The sequence below is a fragment of the Nomascus leucogenys genome, chromosome 9, assembly GCF_006542625.1.
Source record: "Nomascus leucogenys isolate Asia chromosome 9, Asia_NLE_v1, whole genome shotgun sequence".
Lineage (NCBI taxonomy): Eukaryota > Metazoa > Chordata > Mammalia > Primates > Hylobatidae > Nomascus > Nomascus leucogenys.
In genome coordinates, this window is record NC_044389.1 from 47141031 (window position 1) to 47154911 (window position 13881).

General features: G+C 34.6%; 1 protein-coding gene across 12 annotated transcripts in view; it reads right to left on the minus strand.

Annotated features, from left to right (window-relative positions):
- EXOC1 (exocyst complex component 1) overlaps positions 1–13881 on the minus strand; it is a 52395-nt gene that overhangs the window by 32728 nt on the left and 5786 nt on the right. For 4 of the 12 annotated variants that reach the window (XM_003268393.4, XM_003268394.4, XM_003268392.3 and 1 more), the window contains exons 3-8: positions 13036–13166; positions 9206–9365; positions 4970–5157; positions 2579–2806; positions 2249–2381; positions 1506–1615 (exon numbers count right to left, since the gene is read on the minus strand). In XM_003268393.4, coding sequence (XP_003268441.1) covers positions 1506–1615; positions 2249–2381; positions 2579–2806; positions 4970–5157; positions 9206–9365; positions 13036–13166 — 950 coding nt within the window. Of the gene's footprint in view, positions 1–652; positions 707–1505; positions 1616–2248; positions 2382–2578; positions 2807–4969; positions 5158–6696; positions 6718–9205; positions 9366–13035; positions 13167–13881 lie in introns of all 12 variants that reach the window. The other 8 variants (XM_030818909.1, XM_030818910.1, XM_030818913.1 and 5 more) reach the window with 4 other exon arrangements.

Genomic DNA, 13881 nt, shown 5'->3' on the forward strand with positions numbered 1-13881 from the left:
CGACAGTGTCATTTTTAAAAACTAAGGAATTGTATAGAAATAGATGCTATTGAAGTAATTACCTAAGAAAAACATGAATTAGTATTTCCTATGTGACATCTAGGTTTACTTTTTCTTCGACACTTTTCAGTGAAATGGAATGTTAAGGGAATCTCTCTGATTCTCCGCTACCGTGCTTTTTGTTAGGTGGTCTTCCTTTATGCTCCCACAGTCTCACTATCACAGTATTTATCCCTCTTGAGTATATTATTTGTTTGTCTCCCTTCCCTAGACTGTGAACTACTTGAGGACAGGATTGGTCTCTCATTTATCCCAAGTCAATGTCTGGTATGTACCTCAATCACCTGGCAATACTAAATAAATGAAGGAGTAATATTACTATTATTACTAAATGAAGGAGTAATACTACTATTTATTATGAAATGAAGTGAGTGAAAAAATGACAGAAAGAAAAGCAAGCAGAATGAGATTAAATGCCTTTTTGGCCAAAATAGTCTCTACTCTGGGACATTTAAAAACTGCTACGAATGTGGTTAACAGCTTAAATCAGTAAGTTATAATCTGTAAAGATTCTGCTGTTGTTAAGTTTAGCAAACTTTATAGAAAAAAAAAAAAGAATCAGAGAAGCTTGAGCCAAATTTGATGTACTCACAGGAACCGAAAGAAAGTAGGACCTGTTATAGAGCTGAAGAAGGGCCTGAGTAAACTAATTGGAAATAAAATATAGTAAATACAATTGTTTTAGAATATTGTGAAGTGAAAATAAAGTAAAAATCCATTGTTTTCAGGCATTATTTCTTGATGAACAAGATATCCCCCCAATTTTTTTTCATTTAACAACTCAAAATAAAAGGGACTTTTAAAAGAGATGAAAAAATAAGAAACCTAATTTATTACATTAGATATTAAAATGGCTGTTATTCAAATCCCTCAAAGGTACTCTTAATATTATTAATAACAATATTATTACCACACTCTTAATTATAACATCCTTTTCCATATAAAAATATAGGCAAAGCATTTATATGAAGATCAGATCAACTGAAATTTGCAGTTGAGCTATAGTCATTTTCTTAACAATTATACTATGTACTAAGTACACAGAACTTACAAAACATTTAAAACACTGAATCAAGTCCTGAGTCTCACCTCAAAATACTGCAAAATAAAACAGGTCCAATGGTAAACATCTAACAAGTCTGGACTTATTTTTATAAATAAAAATATCTAAGTAGTATATGCAATTCATATGCATAGTTATTTGATTTCTAGAATCAGACAGCATCAGCTGAAGGGAACTAGACTGTATACCAAAAGAGGCAGCTGAGGCCCAGGGTACATCTATGAGCAAAGAGGCACCTATTTCAAAATCTTAAAATCAAATATGTGAAGGAATTGACTGCAACCCCAATTAAACACATTAACATTTTTGTGGAAATGTAAGGTTAAGATAATACATAAATAAGCTATAGGAACATGCTGTTTTAATAATAAAATAAAATTACCTGTTGAACAAAAACATTGTTGAGGTGACTGGCCAGTCTCCGGGCAAAAAGCTCTCGCAAATCACTGAATCGCTGCTGTTGCTGTTTGACTGCCAGAAGCATGTCATGGCCTGATACAGAATGACATTCTGTGATCACTTTAATAGGTAAAAAGATTTCCTTGATGTTTAATGGAACATTAAAAATATCTAAAATTTTGAAGAACCCAAAAGTTTTATGGGTGTATTCATTTACTTGATAAAAGTTAAGCAGGAGAAAAATGGGATTTCACAGTGGTTCTCAAAGTGTGGTCTTGCCTCACCATCGCCTAGGAATTGTTAGAAATGTGGATTCTAAAATCTCAGCCCAGATCTGCTGAATCTGAGGCTGAAGCCAGGCAATCTATATTTTTAACAAGACCTCTAGGAATTCTGACGGACACTCAAGTTTTGAAATAATTGCCTAGAAAAACCTTATGCTCTCTGGTCTAACCAAAGCACCTACTTTCTGCTGGGTTCTGTGGATAGTACTAAATAAAGATCATGGTGTTGACTATAGTCATTGAGGACAATTAGAAGGAGGAACTGAAGTAAAAAAGTTCCTAGTATCAATAGAAGTAAGTTGGGAAATCAGTGAAACTTGAATAGCTAATAATGTAACCCTAAACCACTTATCTCATGTATTTCTTGTCAAAACCTTTATAACAAGTTACAGGCTTAGTCTCAGATTCTTGGTCACATTTTTGTCATTTCTAATGAACATACCTGGTCGAAGAGCTACATTCATGCACTGCAGAAGGGCATCAGCAGCATTGGTGCAGGCCTCAATGCCTCTGGAAGAAGCAAGATCTCCTTCCTGAAGGGCCTTTATATGACCTTTGGCCAAGTCCATGTGGTTCTAGAATATATGCAAACACACCATTTGCATGTGGAATTTTGGGAAATTTACAGGCCAGATGCTACTCAGTCCTATCATTAGGTCTTTGGAATTATTTTAAATCCTGTTCTCACAAGGAAATTAGAAAATGTTTACAAATGGGTTTTATATAGCATCACTAGTTTTTTTTGTTGTTGGTAATTTATGATCATACTTACCACAAGGAACTCTATCTCAGACAGGAGTTTTACATTGTTAGTGTTACTAAGATGAATTAGGTGGTTGCTTTCAGAGATCTGATCCATTTGTTCTTTTACACTTTGGAGCATTTCCTCATAACTGCTCAGTTTCAATTCAATCTGATCTACCTCCTTTAAAGCCTCATCTAGCAATTTCATCAGGATGTTGACTTGTTTTTCAGATGCCATGATTGACTGGATGTTAGCCTACAAAGTTAAAGACCAAAACAAACAAACAAAAACACAACACTTCATGTTATTTAAATGTGTAAAAGAATAAAGGTGAAATGTTGCTAAATTTCCTTGAAAGTCGCATAACAAAAATTGATATATACCTACACATCTACTTTAGTTTATCACTTTAGGTTCTTGCATGTTTTACACAGTATTTCACGCAGGTACACTTGCCTCCATATCAATGTTAGGGACCATGCCTTAGGATTTTATATTTCCACAAACTGCACAAGTAAGGTTCCAGAACGCACAAGTAAGGTGCCAGAAAGTATCATTAGTAATGGCACATTCTCATTTCTATACATTTAGGAGGCATTCGGCCATGGTATCTCTAACATTTCCTCCAATTCTACCAGCTAGAAATTTTCTTAACATCTATGTGAAACTCTAAATAAAAGCATAATCACCTATGTGATATCTTAGTTGAGAAAGCAGCGGTGGTATACCAGACTCTGAAGGATATATGAAACTAATTTATAACTGTAGTATGATGGGAACTAGTAACAGGATGTAGAAGAGCATATGGCCGACAGATAGCTCCTTCTGTCATCTTTTTTCTTTTCTCTTTCATTTGCAACTGTTTTTTTTTCCTTCCCCAGGCAAAGCAGTAACAAACCACCATCCCCTTATCACTATTTTCTAAATGATTCTGACTATTGATTCTGAATTCCCTGAAATAAGGAAACTGCCAAATCCAAAATTAAACTGCAAAGCAACATGCTGACTTGGAACATATATATAATATTAATTAGAACAAAAAATATAAATCACTAAGCCATATTAAGAAGGCAAGTAACATGGTATGATGAAAAAGTTGGACCAGAAATTTAAAGAATATCATTGTATAGCTGACACTGTGGTTTCACACGTTATTTATATACTATTCACAGTAAATAAAACGTAAGTGCAATACGACTTTAAGAGTCAGCAGGAATCAGAAGCCACTGACATCTCTTAAGTAACAGAGCTGGAGTTTGAATCTGCCCAGGATAATTTCTTCCTTAACATCTTAAAATCATTTCTAGGCTTTGCTTTCAGTGAGCTCTGCAAACTTGTAAGCTTGGACTATTCATATAATCTCTCTGGGCCTGAGTCAGACCCCATAACTTCTGTACCTTTCATGTATACAACACTAAAATTTAAGTCTTTAAAATGTTCCTTATCCTCTGAGGGATTTCTTAAATGCTTACCTTTTCTTAAAACCAGAAAAAACCCAAATGATTTTAGATTACTCTAGCATAAGAGATGCTGTGTTTGATTTTTTTGTTTTGTTCTGTTTGTTTTGAGACAGTGTCACTCTGTCACCGAAGCTGGAGTGCAGTGGCACAATCTCAGTTCACAGCAACCTCTGTCTTCCAGGTTCAAGTGATTCTTGTGCCTCAGCCTCCCAAGCAGCTGGGACCGCAGGAGCATGCCACCATGTCTGGCTAATTTTTTTTTTTTTTTTTTTTTTTTAGTAGAGATGTGGTTTTACCATGTTGGCCAGGCTCGTCTTGAATTCCTGACCTCAGGTGATCTGCTCGCCTCAGCCTCCCAAAGTGTTGAGATTACGGGTGTGAGCCACTGCACCCAGCAGGTGCTGTGCATTTGAATTACACTCAAAAACTGCACACAAAACAAAAAGCTCTATTCTAAAACATTTTAGCCAAGAAGTCACAGATCTTTTTCTCTGGCTCTCCTGTTTTCACCACACTCACTCCACTCTTCTTTGGTAAATGACTCACATATTTCAGCCACATTTCTCTCTTTATACTTCACCCCTATTTTTATTTTTTTCAAACCACACACATACACACAAATGCTATTCTTTGGCACTGAACTATTCAGACATGTTTCAGAAGCTGAGCGAATCAACTCCCAAGATGTTCTCTGGCCTAGTTTTTACTCCCATCACTTCATATCAAGAACCTCCCCAAATCCAGAATCTCAGCCAACTGTCTTCATTGGCTCAACAGGAATAGTTCATCTTTTGAACAAGAACAGTAAAAGACTGATGGCAGCTGGTAATGTGCTTATAGATAAAGACGGCAATAACACATTATAAAGGCTTAAGTGCTGAGGTAGTGTAATATGAACATCATTAGCCTTCTCAATCCACTATACATCACTTATTCATAGATTTCAAGAAAGTCTTACCCCATCTAGCACCTGCAGCTCTCTGGACAATTTTTCTGCAAAGGCTTCCGCATTCGAGATTGCATATTCACAGCCTTCCATCATTATTTCAATATCCTGTTCTTCTCTTGCATTTAACTCTTGGTATTCATCTACTACTTCTTCATCACCTCCTGTCACACTCTGATTTTCTCCACTTGGAACAGATTCTTAAAGAGGGTAAAAATTCAAAGTAAAATAGTCAAAAAAGTAGAAAAGACTGTAACATAATACATATAGCTAGGTATAGTTATAAGCACAGGTCACATTTAGCAGCTGAAAAAGAGGAAAGAATGATTCAAATGATATGAAAAAAATCATATTTATTTTTATAAATAATTTCATATGTTAATGAAATAAAGTCCTAAAAAATAAATAAAAAGCATGCAGTCTAATGCACTAACTTACAACTGTTAAAACAGGCTTTCACCACAATTTCCGAAAATACAATTAAGCTAAAATGTAGAAACAAAACACAAAAACAGGTAGAAACAAACCTAAACATTTTTTCGTACCTGATGTGGCTGTTGCTTTAACAAAACAATGACTATGAATTCAGTACACACAAAAACAATTTGCTTTCCTTTCTTTCCCAGGTAAAATTTTTCTTTTGTTACTTTTGTTACTTTCATCTTCAGTATGTATATTTTTGCCAAATACTTTTTAATTAAAATGAAAAATGCATCTGTAATCCGTAATTTATTTTGGTCACTAGAATATTAACTGAATTTCCCATTTCTTTGCTTAAAAAAATTTCACATGCATTGATAACATTTCTAAAGATAAGTTGCAGCTTTCTCAATAACTCTAATGCAAGAGCAACAACAACATGGCTGTTTGAAATTACAAAAAGTTAAACAGGCTTCATGCTTTATAACGAAAGACCAAGAGGTCAAATCTGAAATGCTTTCTAGATGTTTCAGTTCATTTTTTTTTTTTTTTTTTGAGGAAATACACTAGCATGTGAGTACTGTATATAAAGCTTGAGGCTGGGAGAGGTAAAATGAAAGAAATCATTTTTAACTCCTAAGATGTTATTTTATCACTCTAAATAAAAATTTAGCAATTTCACAGACTTAATGGGGCATGATTTAAATCACAAACTCTGGATGCTTTTAGTATTCATTATTTTATAGGAAAATGAATATTTACATTCAGCATGACCTGAAATACGTTCATTTGTCCCAGAACAAAAACCAGCTAATTTGAAGTAACAAAAGATTTGCTCTTAAGAATGATAATAAATTAGGCAGATTTAGATAACATCCCAGAACAAAAAGAAGACTAAAACTTTTGGTACAGGCAATTACAGATTTCAGTATGTAAGTTCTTTAGAGAGATATTACTGATCTCCTTGTCCTTTCAATGAATGAGTCCATTTAGTTCATTGCAAAAAAGTTCAACTGTCATGTGTGACCGCTTATTAGCCACTAGGGGGCAGGGACTGCCCAAATCATTCTGTACAGGTCCTTACACAAGCAGACTTAAACAAATATTTTACATGATTATAATTAACCGCTTCAGAAGTATTTTCTAATGATATGTCCTTTGAAAGCCAATAATAAATACTATCATTAATTTTATTACTATGTAGATTTTTAAAATAAATTTGTCCCAGTACATAATTTCATAAAACATACAACCAACGGTATATAACAATGGCAACTAATAAAAACATATGGAATAGAAGAAGAAAAGGTGTTACGCACCTTCTGTAACTTTAGGCAGTTCTGGAGAGTAAAAAGTATGAAAAAAGCAGAGGAAAGTAAGCAAAGAATATTAGCTGGGTAGAAAAGTAAACAGGCTTAAATTTTTAAAATACTACCCATATCTCATTTGAACTTCACGTTAAAGTTCAAAAGACAGCCAAATCAACTACCAAGTGGAAAGATCCACAAGAAGCTAAATTTGCCATGTTCATTTTTCTTATTCACTTTCTGATAGTGACTACAAATATATTTATCTTTCTAATTTCTCTTAGTCTTTTAAGAAACAGTACTAACTAACCCTTACAGGAGAAACCTGGGAAACTAATCATTTCCTGGGGATTATATCTAGGGCAGTTGTGACTCATGCATTTAGTCTAGTTATATTACTGAAGGCCCAAAAGCTTTACCCAGACACTCCTTCACAGAGGATTAGTCACAAAACACGGTTAGAAAGGACAAGATTGAGGCAAGTAAAAAAAATTACACAAAATAACAGTTCAAGCCAGCATTTAAGGATTCAAGCCAAAGATTTTTTTTTTAAAAAGCTGGTTGCAAGTAAAACAATGAAAAAAAAGGCCAAATAAAAACTTCACTTTACTTCAACTGCTGAAAAGTCCTCTTTTACAAACCTTATTCTGCTGAGGAGCCCCATTATTTAACTTACATATTCAACTGTCAACAATAAAAACTACCAAGTTGCCACTGCTAACATTTATAATCAAAATAGTCTTACTTAATTATTGAGCTCTTAAATTGGGGTGGTAATAATTTTTTATTTGTTTTCTAACATCACCCAAAACTTAGAGACATTTATTTTTTTTAATGGGAATTAAAGGCTGTGATTTCAAGGCCCATAAAACAAGTTTGTAGACATTAATGAAGCTATTCCCTGAACTCCACTAAACCAAAGCAAGAGTTATTGACGTATAGCAAGTGATTTTCAAAATGAGATTCTTAAGGATCTTCTCAGTATTCTTAAAATTGATCTCAATTAGGGTTAATGTTTATAAACATGAACATGTCTACACTCTTGTTTTATGGCCTGAAAAATTAAATGCCTTTTTTTTTTTTAAGTTAGACACTTCATTTTCAAAAACAGTAATACTCTTCTCACTGATGTTGGTAGTATTTCTTAATGAGGCAGATTCAGGTAGGGTATGTATTTTTCTATATGACTGTCCTGAAATATACTGGTTTAAAATCATCTTACACAATAAATAACATCGGGGAATGCATAATATTTGAAGACAGAACAGCAAGCTTGTGAATCACTGAATCACTGACTCATCAGAATGTTCAACCCTGAAATGGTAAAAAAATAAAAGCCATTCAAAGCAAATTAAACCACGATTCAAGGCATGAAAAGTTACCACAAATTTCTTGAAGGTCATTCCCTCAATACACTCAATTACCAAGATATTGGGGACTAGTGTTGGTGAGATGGCAACCCTGGGGATTCCTACATAAGACCAGCACTACTGGTGCCTGACATATGTGACTTGTTTCTGCCAGTGCCAAGCATCAAGCCTAAAATCAGCAGCAGGCTCACTAATTACTAAGTGCTATCTTACAATGTTTATATCTTTAGGAAAGAAATTTTAAAAGTAGAGAAAATCTCATATTTTCACTAATTAATGGTAGAGTTTTTGTCTTGTAACACAAAATGATGCATAGTAACATTCCTGAAGATATATTGATCAAAAATATTCTAATAACCTTCATGTCTAAGGATTTTATACTGGTAACATAATAATAGCTAATATTTACTGAGCACTTACTATGTACCTGGCACTGTTCTTACTATGTTCATATATTAAGTAATTTAATCCTCATTACAACCCTATGAGGTAGATACTATTATTATCTCTAGTTCTGAGATAAGGGAAACTGAAACATAAAGAGTAAGTATCAACGCAAAGTCATATAGCAAGTCAGTGGCAAAGCCAGGATTTGAACCCAAGAAGTCTGACTCCAGAGCTATGTTCTTAACCACTACATCTACCCTCTGTACAAAAATACTGCTACAAGGATATTTATCCCAGAGCTGTTTAAAAGAAGCAAAGATTGGAAAATTAAAAAATAAATGATTAGTTAAATAACATGGTATATCCATATAATGGAATACTATGGTGCTACTGAAAATGATGTTGTGGTAAGTATTCAATAACATGAAAAATGTTCATGCTACATTATATGAAAAAGTATGTTAGAAAACGTAATGTAAATTTCTTTATCTTAAAAAGGTGCTTATGCATAGGAAAAAGACTAGACGAATAGCTAACAAAGTGCTAACAGTAGTTATCGCTGAAGAATAAGTGGTTTTTATTTATTTATCATAATGTATTAATATTCTACAATAAACAAGCATAATTTCTGCAATAAGAAACATTATTTTAAAGTTCTTTTACAATAAGATAATTCAGTATTCTAATTAATTTGAATGATGTCAAATTGTATATTCACTTAAAGATATAACTGATTTTACATATGCATTTTTATTTAACTTTACCTTCCAAAAGCTGTGAGCTAACATTGACAAAATCAATTTTCTTCCGGAGATATCGCTGATTCAATTTCCAAATGCATGAAATAAATGCATTCTTTTCAGCAGTGCTGCTGGCAACCCATTTATATATTTTTTCAAAATGTAAATCAAATTCAGGATTTTCCTAAAATAAAAATATACAAAAGATATTATTTTTGATCACATCCTTTTACACTGTTAACGTAAAAAAGGAATTTACGCTGTTTTTGGAAAATGAAGGGTATTAAAAATCAGCTAAGCAACTGGAAGGGAAGAGTTTGGGGAATTCAATTCATAGCAAAAAGTTTACCACCCCAAAGAAGCTGGATGAAAAAACAACATACTGTTATGGTCATTTTCTTCCTATGCCCTTTAGGTCTATGAGTAGAAGTATAGGATGCATTAATGGCTTTTTGGCTTAGCTTCCACATCAGTAAGATGACAATGGTCTCTAGCTTTGACATGGACCTAATTTTTCTTTTTAAATTGCCTACAGAGTTTTAGTTATACATTTTCTTTAATAATGTACTACTATTTGAAACTGTAATTGGACACTAACTCCCTAATAAGGACTATATCTTCTAAGTATAAAACTTTAGAAAAATGCAATGTATATCCTGGTGTACTTTCTAAGAACAACTGAGGTGAAAAGCAGAGACTGCTCCTAATTATTTTCTATTTTGAAAATAAGGAATGATTAAAGATATCTCAAAAGCTAAAAGTGCTGCTAGGTCTCAAAGTTCTTTATTTTTTTGAGACAGGGTCTCACTTTGTTGCCAAGGCTACAATGCAGTGGTGCAATCATGGTTCACTGCAGCCTCCACCTCCTGGGCTCAGGCAATCCTCCCACCTCAGCCTCCTGAGTAGCTGGGCCCACGGACACATACCAGCATGCCTAATTTTTAAAATTTTTTTGTAGAGACAAGATCTCCCCATGTTATCCAGTTGATCCTCCTGCTTTGGCCTCCCAAAGTGCTGGCATCACAGGCATGAGCCCTGTTCCTGGCCTAAAGTTCTTTCATGTGATAAAGAAGCTCAACCAATCTGAGAGAATTACACTATCCTTTCTACAAGTCTCTTAAGCCACGTTACAGCAATAATCCACATCAGGCTAATATTTCTCCCCTGAATGAATAGAACTACTTGACTATTATATAAAAAAACAGGCTGGGCTTGGTGGCTCACACCTGTAATCCCAGCACTTTGGGAGGCTGAGTTGGGTAGACTGCTTGAACCCAGGAATTTGAGACCAGCCTGGGCAACATGGCAAAACCGTTCTCTACAAAAAACACAAACATTAGCTGAGTGTAGTGGCATGTACGTGTAGTCCCAGCTACTTGGGAGGCTAAGGTGGGAGGATAGCTTGAGCCTGGAAGGTGGAGGCTGCAGTGAGCCAAGACTGTGCCACCGCACTCCAGCCTGGGTGACACAGTGAGACCCTGTCTCAAAACAAACAAGCAAACAAACAAACAAACTTATGGATGTACACTTCACATGCAAAGAATTAAAAAATAGGCTCAAATATTCTTAATGTTCTACAGGGTAAAAGAATAATAATATATTTGATTCATTTAAAGTGTTATTTGGGGGAAATGTAAAGACATTAAAGTAAGGCAAGTTATATCAGACTTTCACTGTGAAGAACTGGAGTATCCTAGGAATCAGGACTTGACCTTTGGTACAACAATCATATTACAGCAGCATGGAACTACTAATTAGTTCAATTTATAGCTTAATAAACAGAATTGAAGCGTCAAAAGTTTAAAACCTGCATTTACAATGAAAAGGTAATTGCATTATTACTTACAAAAAAATACAAGAGTATTGGCAACTAATATGAAATTTGATGGGAAATAATCTCTTCCCTGGGAATATTTCCCATAATACCATAAAAGAAACTGAGTGCTCCAGTGGCAACACTCACACAAATCAATGTGTGATACTAAATGGCTAATGTTAAGTTATGTATAAAAATTTTATGTTTTATATCCATATATAGCGTACACACACCAAGGTGCCTACATAAAATGCAAAAAAAAAAAAATCCATTAAGCAAGTCGGCAAGAGGCATCAGCTGTGAGAATGCATTCGAATAAGCATTCAGCAATGTTACTGAATTATGCAAGTCAACAGGGTTACGAAGTGCAAAACTACTGAAGGGAAAAATGTTTTTTAATAAAGGTGCAGTTTTAAAAGCCCTTAAAGTGTTTTGTCTTAAACAGAAAACAACCAGAAAAGTTTCCACTCTTGATCCCTCCCCATGGTAATAAAAATTACTTATAAAAGTTTTTTTTTTTTTTTTTTTTTTTTTTTGTGGAGACAGAGTCTCGCTCTGTGGCCCAGGCTGGAGTGCAGCGGCACGATCTCGGCTCACTGCAACCTCTGCCTCCCACGTTCAAACAATTCTCCTGCTTCAGCCTCCCAAGTAGCTGGGACTACGGGTGCATGCCGCCACGCCTGGCTAATTTTTTGTATTTTAGTAGAGACAGGGTTTCACCGTGTTACCCAGGTTGGTCTTGAACTCCTGAGCTCAGGCAATCCACCAGCCTCGGCCTCTCAAAGTGTTAGGATTACAGGCGTGAGCCACCACGCCTGGCCTAAATTATTTTTAAACATCCCATTATAATTTTCTTTCCAATCTCCATCTTTCTACATTTCTGTCAAATCCTGTTTCTACATTTCACATTTTTCTAAGCATTGGTTGCTCCTTAGGGATAAAGCAAAGGGCCAGTAAGCCTAGAATACTTAAAGAAAAGGCATGATTTATATTTGGAAGAAATCTGAATTATACAGATATAGAGGGCTCTCCTCAAATTGTTCTTACTTCATTTCTTTGCACCCAACTCAACTACCTGTCATTTTATCCAGATTTTTGATCCTTGGAGGTTTGTACCAAAGTAAGGGTAAAATCAGAATTTTATTTTATCAGATTGCTTTACACAGGCAGTTTTTTTGTTTTTTGTTGTTTTTACTTTGTGCCTTTTTAGTAAATGTATGAGATTTGTAGAGTCAAAGAGCACCTGTAGTTTCACTAGTGTAAGCCTTGCTATTATGTTAGTCCCATCGACATACAAGTAATTGTGGTACAAAGTATTCCCTACTGCTCTAGAGGTGTGTTAGGGCTGCAAAGAAAGATGAAGGGCAGAGTGAGAGAGGGCCAGGGGGAGGAAGCACCTAATTTAATCAAAGGAGGCCTACTTGATTGCTTTGAAAAAAGGGTATTGCTGTGAAAAGCTCTGAACTGTCAGGAATATGGGTGGTCCTTTAATGTGATTATCACATTAATCAACTTTCTTGGAGTTTGAGTGTGGTTTATCTATAAAGTGTAAGTTCATATCTTTATAGATCTTATTATTTACATTCCTTAAAAAATGTAACACACTATCATTTCTTTTTTCTTTTGATCCACAAACATCAAAGCCATGGTGGCCTCAAAAGGTCAGTCTGGCTGCCCCAGCTGGTGATTCTATGTTTACTCATGAAGACTAAGGAAGGATCACTTTGGTTACATGATTTTGATTAAACAAACAAACAAACAAGCCAAAAAACTCATGACACACCACTTTAAAATCCATACTATGTATAGATTTTATACAAATTACACTTAATCTAAACACAGAAATGTATACAGTCAAGGTAATTTTGCTCTAGTTTATGTAGCTTGTGCACAAACATAATTATAGCTTAAAAAAAGCAAAAAAATAGAAAACAAACATATATTAATTTGTTTTTGGATCATCTTCAAATACATAATACCATGTTATAAAATGGAAGATGCTTTCTGAACACAGGTTAAAGAACTGAGAAAAACCTACTTTGATAGCATCTTTGGCATCTACCACAGCAAGATCTCGAAGGGCCCATGCAATCTGCCTTTTGTAGAAATCTCCCTTATCGGATTTTTTGACTTTGACCACCTTAACCTGCACAGGGCGTTCAGTTGTCACTGTTGAGTAAAACGCACACTTTTATTAGAAATATTACTCCTTTCACTCATTCTTCATTCATTCATTGCAAGTATAGCTTTCAGGTGCCTAGTAGCTGATACTAAAAGAGGTGTAATACTTTGCAACAAGTGCTATGACTGAGGAAAGCACAGAATCCTAATAGAAGCATCTAAGTCAGACTAGAAGATCAGAGGAGATTCCTTGAAAAATAAAGGAATGATATATTAATAATAAATTAATTCAGACCAGTTTTAAAGAAAAGTACGAGGTAAAAATCTAAAGAATGATTGATATAAGTCTGCGAGGCTTGAAAGAGCAAAATACCATTTCAAAGAGCAACAATATATTTATATATAAAGTTCTTACTATGTTGCCCAGGCTGGTCTTAATTAAACTCCTGGGCTCCAGAGATCTGCCCACCTCAGCTTCCCTAAGTGCTGGAATTACAGGCATGAGCCACTGCTCCTGGCCTAAGAATTTCTTTATAGCAATGCAAGAATGGCCTAACACGAATACATTACGATTGAGTGAGGTCATTCTAAAAAGTCAATTTATCATTTGAAAAACCAAGGACAATTATACAGTACACTAACAAGAGAGAAAATTTTATGATAATATCAATGATATGAAAAAGCAGTTGATAAAATTCAACACCCATTCATGATTTTTTAAAAAAGTGTAAGAAATCAGGAATAGAAGGGAACTTACTTAACA